At 30.0% G+C, this 16,139-nt stretch overlaps 2 protein-coding genes across 2 annotated transcripts; both read right to left on the reverse strand.

Annotated features, from left to right (window-relative positions):
* Positions 1 to 2,841: 2,841 nt before the first annotated feature.
* On the reverse strand, positions 2,842 to 5,117 carry LOC106770778 (peroxidase A2-like). Its single transcript, XM_014656577.2, has 4 exons — positions 4,853 to 5,117; positions 4,569 to 4,763; positions 4,153 to 4,318; positions 2,842 to 3,500 (listed from the first exon to the last, which is right to left on the reverse strand). Exons 1-4 carry the CDS (start codon positions 5,078 to 5,080, stop codon positions 3,082 to 3,084), a joined length of 1,008 nt encoding a protein of 335 aa, XP_014512063.1. The 5' UTR covers positions 5,081 to 5,117; the 3' UTR covers positions 2,842 to 3,081.
* Positions 5,118 to 8,316: 3,199 nt separating this feature from the next.
* LOC106770882 (peroxidase A2) lies at positions 8,317 to 9,948 on the reverse strand. The gene is made up of 4 exons (XM_014656721.2): positions 9,699 to 9,948; positions 9,418 to 9,612; positions 9,068 to 9,233; positions 8,317 to 8,822 (listed from the first exon to the last, which is right to left on the reverse strand). Exons 1-4 carry the CDS (start codon positions 9,924 to 9,926, stop codon positions 8,404 to 8,406), a joined length of 1,008 nt encoding a protein of 335 aa, XP_014512207.1. The 5' UTR covers positions 9,927 to 9,948; the 3' UTR covers positions 8,317 to 8,403.
* Between the last annotated feature and the right edge of the window lie 6,191 nt (positions 9,949 to 16,139).

Consider the following 16,139-nt stretch of genomic DNA (forward strand, 5'->3'; position numbering starts at 1 on the left):
GATCTCTGTTTGTTTTTTAAAAGTTATATATGATTTTTTATTTATTTATATGAGTAATTTTATCTAAATTAGCTCATTTAATAAGTATTAATCAAATTTAATTTTTATAAATTAATTGTTTTAGTTATCAATTTAAGTAAAGTTACATTTTTCATTCTGTGTATTTTTCCTTTATAATCATGTAATGAAATATCATTACTTCAAATTGTAATGTTTTGTCAAAACGGAAATAAAAATACGTAATAATAGGTAAAAGAAATTCAAAATGATAAGAAAATATATTAAAAAAAATAAAAGATAAAAATAAAGGAAAATTAAATAAATTATATAAGTTATAATTTATAAATTAATAAAAATTATTTATAATTTATAAGTTAAAACTTCTTAAAATAAATTACTTTTAACATTTCATCAAATACTTTTATGTTAATAATTAGTAGTTATTTTATTTGTATTGCCAAATACACTCTTATTCTAATTTACCATGAAACATGCAAAATAATTTAAGGAAATATGGCATGATTTTCTGAGATATTGGTTTATCACGTAAAATTGTGGTCCCTTGATTTAATTTAGTGGATTAAATCTTATGAATAACTTATTGGAGCCAAACTATAACCCTTCTTAATTTATTAAATGATTTATAGTAACTAAAAGACAATAATTTTAATCAAGCAAATCCCTTATCTTTTGGTCACAGATAAACAACTATGAATGAGGTGAGGTGAGTGATGGCGTCACTAACATAAGAGAAAGTATTCAAAGTCATATATTTGATTAACATTTAATTTAATACATCTTTATAAACAAGAAGTTATTTTGAATTTCCAAAAGCATTGAAATACATATATAAATAAAACATTTGAATGTATTATATGCAAAATACGTATTCTACCACCGATCTAATATGCGCTGATGTCATATGTCGAAAATATGTTAGATTGATTCTAAAACAATTTATACTGTATGATCGTCCGATCAACAATTGACTGAGCGATCAACATCTTCAACCTCTTTATTAGTGGTTGACTAGACGGTCAACATATTCATTGTTTACCCTGTAGACCAGACGACTCTCATTAGAGAGCGAGTAGCCGATTGGTCGATAATTGATCATGTTGCAAACTGAATACGTTTATATATACTTATCATCTTTTGAAATGTGATTAAGCTAACCTTAATTAAAAGCCATTTCGAAAACCTATAAATACACTGTAAGGTAAGGAGGTAGATGATAATATTTATTGCATTATTAGGAATTGGCTCTGATAATCGAATGATCACATACCAACTTAAGGTCACAGGTAAGGAGGTAGATGATAATATTTATTGCATTATTAGGAATTGGTTATGATAATCGAATGATCACATACTAACTTAAGATCACATACTGACTTAAACGTCAAAGTACCTTTTGCTGGTAACCCCATCGGTATAAAGAGTGCTGAAGAGAAGGACTTGGATAACACAAACAAATTGGAGTTTGTTTGGAACTTTGTGTTAGAGATAGTTAACCTCAACCCCACACCCGAAACACGATCTATCTAAAATCTTTAAGTCAAAAATCAAAAATCACACTCATATAGAGATCATTATTTAACAAAAGATTCTCAAAATTTAATTAAAGAGAAACCAAACATTCTTAACAACTCTAATTTCCCTATTCACAAATAATGAAAACTAAAATTTTTATTTATTTATTTAAACAATTCAAAAGTAAGAAAAATATCAAAAAATTTAAATCAAAATATACATGGCTTCGAAATAATATTTATCACCATTGAATTCAAATACATAAAAAAAAAGATTTTTTTCTAATAAAAACCCAAAGCTCTTCACTTTCACATTTATTCCCATTTATATATATAAACATAGAAATCATATCCACAACATGCAAATGTAAGCTAACAAAAACATATTTAAATTATACTAAATCTTCAGAAGATTATAAAATAAATGTCATGACCGGCTACTATATTGCACAAACTATAAACTAATAAAACAAAATCAATTAGTAATATGAGAATTCAAATTACACAACTTTCACAATTCATACAATCAAATATCTAAACTTCATGATTTCTTATAATTTCATTCATATCCCAAATAATCATAGACACCAACTCATTCACATATCAAATAATCATAGACATAACCATAGACACAAACTCATTCATATCCCAAATAGTCATCGAGACAAACTCATTCATATTCCAATTAATTATAAACACAACCTTTAGAGAATGGATTTATAAACTAGTCCCAAAAGATTATGCACCTATCATTTGTAAAACTCTTATACACCCAGCCCAAATATATACATTGCAATCCACATTTCAATAATTTCTGCATCCATAACCCATAACCAAAAAATATATAAATCACACCCTATTTACATTACAATTACATATACACTTAGAAGAGATAATCAAAATATATATGAACTGCACTTCACATTAAATGATAGGATAAATTTAAATCCTTACGAGAGTTGTTGTTACCAACCAACTAGATATAAACCTCCATTAACTCATCCGTTACTATGATCTCAAGCACATTTATACATCATTATACATTATAAGAAAAAAATGGAAAAAGAGGATTGGGGAAGACACGGGGATGTTTCACGGGTTTTATAATTTAGGTACTTATAATTGTTTTGTTTGCATTTATTCTTTATATGATTTAATACACGTCAATCTTCCTTATTATCAAATCCTTTTCTAAAATATTCACATCCAAACTGCGAAACAACAGGAAAAAGCAATAATTCTATGATTTGGGATTTATGTCATCAAATCAAACACACCAATACTGGTGTAAAACAAGAAAACACCAAAATACACGGGAAATATTTATTCATTCCGGCATAGTTTGAAACTTAACAACATCTTAAGGAAACATGAGAATTTGTACAACATAATAATTTATCAAACATTTCACAACATTTTATGCACTTTTAGACACACAAATGCAGACATTAAACTTTACGAATTTTCTTAGCCACACACAAATGCAGAATCAAAAACTGCAGATGATGAGAGAATATACAACTTGTTGCAGATAGTGTTAATGGTGCGTTTAACTTCCATTAACTTTCTTGCAGTCAGTTCTGATTTGTCCTTGAGTTCCAGTCAAAGGGCTAATGTTGCCCATGTTGATCATGGACTGAGCAAAGGCTTCAAAGAAAGCAGATTGGTTGTTGGCAAAGTTGTTAACAATGGAGATTGTGGAAGCACCATCAGTGGAGAAGAGTTCTTGGTCTGTTTGGAGAAGACCTTTGTGGATGAGAAGATTGGTGAAATAGTCGTTGTCAAAAGTGTCAGGGGTTGAAAGATCAAGGTCGTTCAATGTAGCACCATTCCCATTCTGTGGACAATTTTGTTGCAGACTGCTCAAATAGGTTGTGTTCAAGGTAGGATCAGGGTTTCCTGTGCCATTGAAGTCGAACAATCTTTGCGAGAAAAATTGACATTGCGAACGACCAAAGGTGTGTGCACCTAATCAAACTTCAATTTCAGTCAAACACTTCGTGTGCATTACGAAACTTAAATTATTACTCCCTTCGTTATGTTAATCTGTTTTGTAAAAAACTAAAAATATCAATTGGTAACTGTTATTCATGTGCATCTCAACTCGATGGTATTCCTAGTATATAACACAATATTATATTTTTCCACTATTCTTCATGTGACAAGCTCTGGTTTTTTAAATTATGAAAAAGATATTACGAAATAATTTTACGGAAACTGTCTCACTATTTTCGACGAATATATCAATTTGATTGAAAAATAGAATACTCGATTGAATGATAAAGAAAATATTAATTTTTAAATATCCGTCAAATCATTTTTAAATATCCGTCAAATCAAATTTTTGTTATGGTATAAAAAGTGTCATAAAAGGAATCAATAGTATAACAAGTTAAACATATTATTAAAACTATGTTTAGAATTTATGGGAATGATATTTGTTGTTTGTTGGACATGTTTTATCCGTTATTATCGAACCAATTTTGTGGAATTGAATTAGACTTAAAGTAACTTCTTATCACTAAATATGACAGTTTTCTTGGATAAAAAAAATCATAAGATGTAAAGAAAAAAAAATAAAATATATATATATATATATATATATATATTGGGTTATTACCCGATAATGCAACAAGATCAGTTGTGTCTAAGCCAACAGCAGAGAATTTGGATGTGATGTCGTCTAGGCTTCCAAATGGAGAAGGAAGGGAGGTGTTGGCACCAGCTTGGTTTGCAGTTAAACTGTCTCTTCTTCCAAGTAATACAGTCCATGAAGGACCTTCTGACTGCAAATATTTACACTTCATTAAACAACCTTATTATAAACACAATTATTATTTTCAACTTTATGTTATACTATATATATCCTTTATCTTCAACAACACATTGTAAATATTCCATTTATAATATACGTTCAAAGATTCTCTTATTAAATATTATCGTACTCTAATTAGAATAAGGAAAAAGAAATTATATTTTCATATTCAGCCGGCTACACTACACTTGAAAGACCAGAGATTGTTATCAGAAAATTACCAGGGACACAGAAGACTCTGCAGCAAGTGCAAGAATATCAGCACAAGATACAACACCAGGGCATGAACTTTCGACGGTGCTCTTGATGCTGTCAACCACATCATACCCCCGAACGGAATTGGCGTTGGGAACTGCATCTTTCTCACTTTGTGTGATGTTACCACCAACATCCAGCAAAATGGACCCATCACATCCCTAGTCAAAGAAACAAATAACAGTTATCATGAGTGATGAATAATCTGTGATAGAATGAAGGGAAAAAGAAATGGAAGATGGAAGTTTACATCGACAAAGCAATCATGAAAGTGGAGACGAAGGAGGCTTGCAGCAATACGTGAATCAGATGTCAAAGCCTGCTGCACAGAATTCCTGACAATGGATGATACATTGGAGCATGTGGTGGAATAGAAGGTTGCACTCAATTGCCCTTCTGAAGGGAAAACCAATGTTAGCACTGAGAAAATGGTGGCCAGAAGAGAATAATAATGATAAGTATTATTAGTCGAAAACATGGTTGATAATTTGATGTATTGATTCCCAAATATTGGTGGGTCTTGTGATTCATAATATAGGTGATTTGTGTCTATATATATATAGAAAAGAAAAACGCGTCATGCATTTTTTTTTTACTTTATAATGTGGAAAAAACTCTTTAACTGATTTTAATGATAAATATTAAATCATGATATATAATTAAATTATTGAATAAAAAATAATTCTAGATAGTTTTAAGAAGGTAATTAAAGTTTATATAGGGGTTGTTAATATATGAACGCCTATTTTGTTTAAGATGAAGTTGTCCTTCCATATTAGTTAGAATTGTCAACTAGACATAGTTTAAGATATTGTGAATTTTGAATGTGTAGTGGGTTCGCTTGGGGACAAGGAAAGGAGAAAATTAAAACCCCAATGATTGAAACTTAACTAACATGAAGTACTAATTAAGTCATATATGCATTAATCAAAGTATTTAGGTTTTGTATTATTTTGCATGCCGAGTCATGCAAAGTTGATTTTGTTTTACTATTGCCATTGACAAGCTACGTTGATTAACTAGTTTGGATTGTAAAAAAGAAAAAATATCTGCATGTTTCTTAATCAATCATCCTATTATACTGATAAAGACATGATCTTTTTATTTCGCTTTATATTACACAACTAAGATAAATTATTTAATGAAACTTTTGGATTATACTAATAAAAAGGGCTTAGTGGGATAGCTCCAAAGTTCAAACTCTTAATTTTAGAAATGTTGCACCAGAAATGTTTTTATCAAAAAGCCCCCCTTCATAATGAAGTAATTCAAAAAATACAAAGTCTTTTATAGATGAAGAAACAAATTGACATGAACAAGTTATCTCCATATGGGATGATTAATCTTTAAAAATATCTATTATCAGCAGATTCATCAATTCATTTTGGTGTTCTGCTTCCTTTGTTATTTCCATTGTTTATGTGCAGGCATTTAGATATTTAATGCTCGAATCAGTGTTGTTCTAATTTCATACTTTTCTATCCCTTCTTACACATAAAATAATACAACACACATCCCTAATCCTATTTTTCACTTCCCTGCTTACACCCAAATTTATATCTTAAACATATTTAAGTACATTTAATATTCAAACTCTACATCATATTAATTTAAGCCATGATATGAGATGAATACATCATTCAAGTTATGAAAATTTTCAAAAATGTTGCACCATTGATAATTTGTGCGATGAACTCTAGTCTACTTCATACTATTTATTGTATAAACTAACTGAGTTCTCAAAAGTTTAATGGAACTCACTATACTAACTTGCTCAAATTTAAGGCATCTTTTTTTAACCTATTTTAGAAGTAGTTCTCAAAAGTCATCATGCACGATATTTTATAAGTATAAATTAGTATGGTTTACAATTTAAAATCTCTATGAGTTAACCTGATGCTGTGATTAGTGACACTATGCATTAGAAATTTTGAAGATTCAGTTTTGATGAACACTATAGCTACGTGCCTAGAATTTATTTCTTTGAAATGACATGCTTAGAAAATAATTAACTGAGATAGTAACAGCATATTGGCAATTATATTTGCTCATACCGACACATTGTTTAGTCAAATCTATTATCTTATTGCCCATATTTTGATATGGATTCTGATCTCCACCAATTAATACTATGCATTCACCTTCGCATCTTAGAAAACGTCCTTTTCTTTCTCTTAAACACAATTTCTTTAAAGACACAACCACCATATTTTTATTTCTTCAGTTACAGATATATTACACAAAACTCATATTTAAATACTGCTCTTGTTTTAAAAGCATTGTTGCATGTTTATTTAGGCAGTCAAGCACTATTACTATCTATAAAAATAGAATTAAAGACTGCTAAAGTTTTGTACAATGAAGGTTTTTATGCTGTGGTTTAGTTAGAAATTTAATGCATGATTTAAGTTGTATCGATAACTTTATTTTTTTTATCAGCAACAATGACATTTCTATATATACCGAACACTTACGTAACCCATATACAAACAAAATTGTAGAGAGAATTATCAAGGTTTTCTATTCTATTAATACTAAATATTTACTAACCTTCATAATATTATCTACAAGTTCAAATGTATTCCACAACTATAATGTTGTCTATGCTAGCTACAGGTTTTCCCAAACCATTGTTTCTTTAGTTTCATTTTCAATCTGCATTAGTTTTCCTTCCATCATCAAGTGTTTTGTTTCTAGATAGCAGCACAGATCCTCTGTTGCCTATCTTCCATTCTTTGCATTACTATTGAATGTATTAGAATCTGAATATGGAGATTGAAGAGAAGTAAACCAACATAATCAACCCAATCATGGATTTGTGTATTGAAGAAAATATGCCTGGTAGAAAATGGGCAAACATAAAAAGATTAGCGGACAAATAAAGAGCAACATAAGACAAAGATAATGTCCAAATCTCTGTCCATATTTGTCTTAGCTCAAATTTCAAAGAATTATTAGTGTGTTGTTTAGATTGAAGTAAATTATTTCTACAAAACAACAGTAATCTGATAGTATCTTCATTTATTTATTTTATAATTGTGATGGCTTACAAGATGGTTTTTTTATTGGGTTATTTTGGATAAAAATATTTTCGATGAAATATCATCTTTATGCGATTTCTTTAAACTGTTCGTATATACTATATTTTGCTTGTAAATAGGTTGATGTACCAAAGTACATTCACATTTATAAATTCTTTTGACTGGTAAAACAAGTCACATGTTTAACTAAACGAATCAATTTAGTTCAATTTATTTTTAGTTATTTAAATTTTTTTTAATCAAATTTAACTTATCGATGACTTAATTCACTTAAAAATATTTTTATTTTCTTAATTTATATTATATATTTGTCCCATTAAAGTGGATTGTTTCCACTCATTCTACCCATTTATCAATAACAGTACGATCACACTGAATATCTATTTTTCCAAAAATTATCATAAATTAAAAGTTAAAATATTAATGGATATACTAGACAAACAAATAAATTCAATATTCAAAAATATATTATTCGTAATATTATAATATTTTAAAAAATCATATCAAATCATCAACTAATATAATTAAAAATAACAAATAATTATAATAAAAATGTGATGAAAAATGATTAAAAAAGTATAAAAAGTTGTTAGTATTACATATTATCGTTCCAATCCAATTCAAATATATATATATATATATATATATATAAAAGCAAAAACATGATCTATTTCAATTTCTTAACCATTTCACACTCATAACTGAATATAAAACAAAAAATTTGATGGGACATGAACATTCTACAACTGTTTCTCTTTCTTTAACTTCCATTGATTTTCTTGCAATCAGTTCTGATTTCTCCTTGAGTACCTGTCAAAGGACTGATGTTACCCATGTTGATCATTGATTGAGCAAAAGTTTCGAAGAAAGCAGATTGGTTGTTGGCAAAGTTGTTAACAATGGAGATTGTGGAAGAGCCATTGGTGGAGAAGAGCTCTTGGTCTGTTTGAAGAAGACCCATGTTGATGAGAAGATTGGTGAAATAACTGTTGTCAAAAGTGTCAGAGGTTGAAGGATCAAGGTTGTTCAATGTAGATCCACTCCCATTTTGGGGACAGTTTTGCTGTAGAGTGGCCAAATAGGTTGAGTTCAGGGTTGGATCAGGACTTCCTGTGCCACTGAAGTTGAATAACCTTTGGGAGAAAAACTGGCATTGTGCACGTCCAAAAGTGTGCGCACCTGATACAAAACTCCACCAATCAATCATTTTATATGATTTCCATGCATGGAGAGAAATTTTCATGCAGTTCAACATTATTATATATTATTCATTTTCTTAACAAAATAAACAGCTAAAAAACTAGACGTGCAATTATTCTTTTACTTCATTTTTCATTTTATGAAAAAGGTATTAGAGTCACGATCATATATTTCTATATAATAATTCATCTACATTATGATAGAAACATTGTAGTTATACGTACCAGATAGTGCAACAAGATCTGTTGTGTCTAAGCCAACAGCAGAGAATTTGGATGTGATGTCGTCTAGGCTTCCAAATGGAGAAGGAAGGGAGGTGTTGGCACCAGCTTGGTTTGCAGTTAAACTGTCTCTTCTTCCAAGTAATACACTCCATGAAGGACCTCCAGACTGCAGAATTTTACATTAAATGTAACTAGCAGAAGAAAAATATTGGTTTCTTATCTACGTGGCTGCATATGCTTCTCCCAAGAACAAAGTCAAAGAATGTAGAAAACATCATAAACTAACTTAAAAAATGTTCTTATACTGTAAAGGTCTTGGAAGATTTCATTAACATGTAGAATGAAGTTACCAGGGACACAGAGGATTCTGCAGCAAGGGCAAGAATATCAGCACAAGATACAACACCAGGGCATGAACTTTCGAGGGAACTCTTGATGCTGTCAACCACATCAAATCCCCGAACTGAATTGGCGTTGGGAGCTGCAGTTTTCTCACTTTGTGTGATGTTACCACCAACATCCAGCAAAATGGACCCATCACATCCCTAGTCAAAGAAACAAATAACAGTTATTAGTGATGAATAATCTGTGACAGAATGAAGGGAAAAAGACATGGAAGATGGAAGTTTACATCGACAAAGCAATCATGAAAGTGGAGACGAAGGAGGCTTGCAGCAATACGTGAATCAGATGTCAAAGCCTGCTGCACAGAATTCCTGACAATGGTTGANACATTGGAGCATGTGGTGGAATAGAAGGTTGCACTCAATTGCCCTTCTGAAGGGAAAACCAATCTTAGCACTAAGAAAATGGTGGCCAGAAGAGAATAATAATAATAAGTATTATTAGTAGAAAACATGGTTGATAAATTGATGTATATATCTTCTTTCCCTGTGGTTGATTGATATATAGGTGATATGTTAGTGTATATATAGAGAATGAAAGCGCGTTATGCATTTATTACTTTATAGTTCTCTTCAAGATAAAGTTTCTTTTGGTTATTACTTTAGAAGTGTCAATCACACATAGTTTTAACATTAATCAAAATTTGTTAAGGTAGTGGGAACATGTGGAAGAAAACCGAAACCTTAACGATTGACACTTAACCTACTTGTAATACTAGGTCTTATACTCATTAGATATTGCCTAAAAAAAATAAAAATAAATAATACTTTAATACATATAAATTTTCTTATATTTGACTATATTTATTATTTTTTTATTGAGAATCAATTTAATTAAAATCAAACACTAATATCAAGTCCAATAAAATTTGTTAAACTTATTAAAAAGAGAAAAATTCTACTTAGTGAAAGGTATTTTATAAAAGTCAAACTGAAACCGTATACTTTTTTCATTTTGAAAACATTAGCAAGCAAATATTTTGGCAATTTAAAAGTTCTTACAACTTAAAGTGTACATAAATTAATCTGAAAACTTATTCTTTAAACAAATATGCTTACAGATTAAGTAAGAGAGTAAAAACATAAGCAATCATTAGTCCACCGACACGGTTTTTTCTTGCTTTGGTCAATTCTATTATCTTATTATTCCCACCTTTTCTTTACCATGCATATATTAATTATTCAGCTGTCGAGCAAATAAGAAAAGTATTCATATTTAGCAGGCCATTCTAGAAAAGTCTTCTTTTCCTGAATAAAATTTTTATTTCAAGAGACTAGAAAGATTCTCTCACGATCCGGTGAAAGTAACAAAAATTATAAATGAGACACGTTCTTAATTGTTTCATTTTTTATTTCTTTCTCACTATACACGAAATTGTTGGGAAATAAATCACAGAAAACCATTAAAGATAAAAACAGATAAATCAATTACAGCAAAAATATATTAGTTAATTTAACTAATCTTGACATTATTAAAAGATTTCTAGTAATCTACTAAACATAATTTAGAACGAGTAATCATAACACGAAAGGTCGAAAGTCTTTGGTAAGAGGAGAGAATCTTAAAGTATACTACTCAGTGTTAACTTCTAATCGTTACAGCTTAATTGCAAGAATTTTTTATCTCCGCAATCGAGGGAGACAATGCAAAATACCGAGTCATCTGCCATGAATTTCTACCCTAAAATTTCCGGTCACTATCAAGATTTTGTAAACGAATCAAGTCATGCCATAAAATTTATTGTTTTTCAAATTCAAGTTTTAGTAGTATCAGTAATGTTGAAAGTCTCACGTCGACTAAAGATAAAGCCAATTTATAACATATAAGTGGGATGTAAATTTTACTTTACAAGTCCTTACAAGCCGGTTTTGTGGAGTTGAGTTAGATTTAAAGTCCACTTGTTACTGATCAATTTTGTAAAGTTGAGTTAGACTTAAAAATTACTTCTTTATAAGTAATATATCAATATACATATAATCTGAACTCTATTAATATATATGGTGGAGAAACTCCCTACCTAAAGATACTTACATGCATATAAGATCCTTATGTAGTTATCCCAACAACATATATAGATAGCAAATTTTTCACATAATTGTATTAACTTTTCTCTAAGGCTATAAAGTAAAGTGTTTGTTTTCTTGATGTTGCATATGTTAGGAACCTTGAACTGGTCTAAAAACATGTCAAATGGTAGAATTAGATTTGAACCTCTAAGTCATGAAAATTTATGTTTTAAAGGTGAATTTGAGTTTAAATCACTTTGGAATGAGGTTAATAATGTCTATAATCAATTAGACAAGTTTAATTAGGCTTATACTACGATCTATGATCATTAGAAGTTGGGGAAGAGGTCTAGAACGAGTTATGGAGTGGTGATTGCTTGAAATCTACAGAATTTCGTTCTGCGGATTATGCAGAGTCGCATAACCATCCTGTGCGCTATGCGAATTTTAGCTGAAAGGCTCTCTTGCAGGAAAATTCGCTCAGCACACCAAGGGTGGTGCGTTGTGCGAATTTTTGCTGTCTTGCCTTGCCTCCCCCTGCAAGAAATTCGCTCAGTGCACCAAGGGTGGTGCGCTGTGCAAATTTTTGTTGTCTTGTCTTGCACCCTGGTGCATTGTGCGACCTGATTCAGTGAATTTCACACTTTTCCTCATTTGTTTGAGTTGTTTGATGTTGTTTGACTGCCAGGGTGTATATACGTATGTCTATATAACTTATTTAGGTGGCTTGATTTTGCAACATAATTGAGGGTATGTTGTATTGTGTTGTGAATTATAGTTTGAAAGTATGTATGAAACAAAGTTGTGATTGAGGTTCATGGACGTAACTCCATGATCCTCAAGAAGAGGATACATGGTGGTGCCCTAATAGTGTGTAGAATGATTGCATGTCAGCTCGGTCTTGGAGGTTTTCCTGAAACTACAATGATCAATCATTCTCAAGTAGAGAGGATTGAATCATGTGGTGAGTAGTAGCAGGAGGTCCTAGTCTTGGAGGCTTCTAGTATGCTTCAGGGTGTGGAATGGACTAACCTCGTGAGTGTGGTAGGGTGGTACCCATTGGCAATGGCTTTGCAAAGCAGTAGAGGCCACCACGAGTGTATAACCCGCTATAGCTCGACAATCATTCTAGTCTGGACGAGACGATTTATAATGAAATAAGTCTCGTAATGTCATTTAATATGTTTTGTATGAACTTTGCATGTTGTGTGTGATTGTATAACATGTTTTTTATACCTAACTCACCCTTGCTTGTTTGTATTGCTTGTGTATGTTTTCTTTTGCAATGATCATCAACTTGGATGGGAGCAGATATTGTTGAGGAAGTTCCCTTGGAGCATGAGCTGGAAAATGCTGCAACTTAATCTTCCTAGGATTTCTTTGTCTTTAAAATTTTAAATTTTGGAGTTGAGTTGGATGACTGTAATCTTTTATTTAACTGTCATTTCACTCTAACTACTTTCTAATATTATGTATGTTGACGTCTTCATTTATTTATTTATTTATATATATATATATATATATATTTTGCTATGATTTGGAACGTCACATAAAACAAGGAAAATTAAATGAGGAAAAAATCTATAAGAATTACAATGAAATGATGTAAAGTTTCAATAATATAGGAAGCAAAACCTGTAAACAAAAAAGGATTTCATGGCCAAAAGGGATTGAATTAAACTTGTTAAAATTAGTGTTCAATTAAAACTTATGAAAAACTTTCATTTGATTCAGATTGATCAAGTGATTTACGTAAACAACACTATTAAACCACGCATTTTAACTGATTAAAAAGAACAATTAACAAATTGAAAAATTGTCAGAAAATCTAATTGTTTATCATACAAGACGCTTTTATCAAATATGAGCAACTAGTTATAAACAATCAATCAAGATAATATCAAATAGATAGATTAATTGATTGTTTACTTGATCACAATGAAGTTTATCACAAAGATTTAATTTATCAACTTTCTTTACCATGCATACAGCACAACAAGAATACCCTCTTAAAGACCTGAAATCATGCCAGAAACACTAAGTAACATAATGAATGCAAGATTAACAAAACTTGGATGATTAGCTCTTCTTAACTAACAAGACCTTCTTTGAAGATTAACATAGTCAGAATAATAATTTAAATTTAGTCTGTAGGTTGAGAGTTAATCTTGAATAACTCTGAAAAATGAACTATTTTTTTTTTCAAAAAAAAGTCACTATACTTTTAGAAAATGAAGTTTTTAACAAATTTTCTATTTAGAAAAGAAAGTTTTTTAACAAATTTCCTTCGTCACACGTATGGTTATCCGTTGGATAAATATTTATAAGTTCATGGATATAAGTGAGTATATTTTTTAAACTCTAAATAAAATTAATAAAATATTTTAGAAGTATCAAATATAAACTCAAATAATAATGTGATGTTAAAAATATTATCAAAATAAATTATATCACAAAGTATTAATAGAAATAAAGTTATTGTTTTTAAAATAAATTCAAATAAAATGTACAACAAGATATAAATTTAAATAAAATTAATCACAAAAAATAAATTTAATTCCATAAATCTAAACAAAAACACAAGTTTATGAAATTTATAATTATAAATAATTATTTAATAATAAATGTTATTCTCAACCATCATTAATTTACTTTAATAAATTGAATTTAAATGAAAATAAATAATAATACATATTATGAGCTAGAAAAAGTCTAAGCACTAGATTGATATACAGTGAAAGATGAAGTGGCAATTCCATTGAATTTGAATATTAACATAAAAGGAAGGCGTGACTCCAAAACTTGCTTCCACATGCAGTTGGTGAGAGTGGTTGCTGACTTTGCTACCAATCTTAATTTAGAATGCTATAATATGACTTATTACTCATTAATCAACCTTTCATCAATATCGTTTATATTTCATTGTCAAAAACATATCATACCTACTGTAACATCCTGTTATTTCCTAAAATACCATACTTAATTTACTTTAATTTAATTGTTTAATAAATTAAAAAACACAAAAAATAAATATGTTTCTAAAATTAAAATAGAATTGTTAGAAAGAGAAAGTTGGGAATAAATTGAGTTTAGTCTTAAAAGTTCAACTTTAGATCACTTTTTTCCTTATTAGACATTCGTGCAGTTGTTAGAGAAACTTTATTGGAGAGATATATCTCTTACATCCTGGATTCTTAGGCATAGTCCTTCACGATCCGAATGAGATAAGTTATGATTCGTGTATATAAATGTTTATAAAGGTTTTTTAGTAGATAAGAATTCTTAAGCCTCACTATATATGTTATATCTCAATTTTTATGAAAGGAGTGTTCTTATTAGATGAACTTATTTTGATTTAGATTAAATTGAAATTGAGATCATTAAAAGTTTGATGGTTGATTTATATTAAAAATTATGAGAATATTTGAATCTCAATTACACATGTTTAATATTATAAATCCTTCCTTTATATTAATTAGGTAATGTTTATTTTCTTTGATTTTTTTTTCATTTGAAGAACTTTTATAATTTTAAAGAAATTTTCAACCTTTAGACTTGTTTGATATATAAAGGAATCTTAAAGCACTACCAATTCATCATATTTTCTATCTAAACAATGTTGTAACAAATTTTACACTCTCCAATCACTTCTTACCAGTCCAATTGGTCATCGAAGAAGAATCTAATGTTTGACGCATCAAACTCACTATAAACGTCGGTACATATGACTAGTCACAACTTATTGGATCAAACTAGGGCTGCTCTATGATCAGGGATATACCAGCTCCGGTTTTTAAGGTTCTTCTATCCTGCCAACAAAGTGCTCTCTACAAGTCCCAAATCCCTCTAGACTACAGTCACTCAAAGTCATGACCCCGCTTTCTTTCAACTCACTCAAAAGCACTAATCCCACTTAAGTCACTGCTTGTTACTCAACCTAACACATTTTTCATCATCAACAAGCTTAAATCCAACAGTGCATCACATTCAAATCAGATTTAAACCAACATTTCACATATTCATAATTTTAACATTTCAAGAACATCTATTTTAGTCTAGGCATCATCAAATTTTAACTCAGTCATCAATAATATATATCATACAACTCACACATGCAACATACTATAATTTCAAACAAAACTTAGCTCCCCTTACCTTGATTCCAAGCACAAATGAGCTCACCCAAAACGCTTCTACCCCCCACACAACTAGAACACAACAGGACCTACAAGTCACCACATTGGTGGCAGAAAACAGCTCTTATAGAGCTAGAATGAACAGAGGAAAATGGAAAGAATGGAACACTAGGCACAAACCACTTGCCCTAGGTTCCAAACAATAGAGGAAGGGATAAAGCATACTTATCAGTGAAGAACGAAAATCTAATCGGATGGTTCCGAAACTCTCGACGCCGCGATCACTTGAACACCTCCTAATCAAACATGCAATGCAACAATTAGGGTGGAGACTAGAGAGAAGACATAGAGAGTGAGAAGGAGTTTTCTAGAAAGAAGAATGCTTTTAAGAAAATGAGGTCAATTTTCTCTTTCTAAAAATCTAACAGAAACTATAATTATTTATCAATTTTTCAACCCCACTCTTTTAATATAATTATTTATACTTTTTTTAGGTTCTTACACGAGTATACTTATACTCTATAC

The sequence above is a fragment of the Vigna radiata genome, chromosome 8 (genome assembly GCF_000741045.1).
Source record: "Vigna radiata var. radiata cultivar VC1973A chromosome 8, Vradiata_ver6, whole genome shotgun sequence".
In the NCBI taxonomy this organism is placed as follows: domain Eukaryota; kingdom Viridiplantae; phylum Streptophyta; class Magnoliopsida; order Fabales; family Fabaceae; genus Vigna; species Vigna radiata.

Bases quoted from the DNA above. Each gene is read 5' to 3' on its own strand.
- LOC106770778 (XM_014656577.2), bottom strand. From the start codon at position 5,080: ATGTTTTCGACTAATAATACTTATCATTATTATTCTCTTCTGGCCACC. The intron at 4,764-4,852 runs GTAAACTTCCAT...TTCTTTGACTAG, and splicing joins TTCATGATTGCTTTGTCGAT to GGATGTGATGGGTCCATTTT. The intron at 4,319-4,568 runs GTAATTTTCTGA...AAATATTTGCAG, and splicing joins CAGAGTCTTCTGTGTCCCTG to TCAGAAGGTCCTTCATGGAC.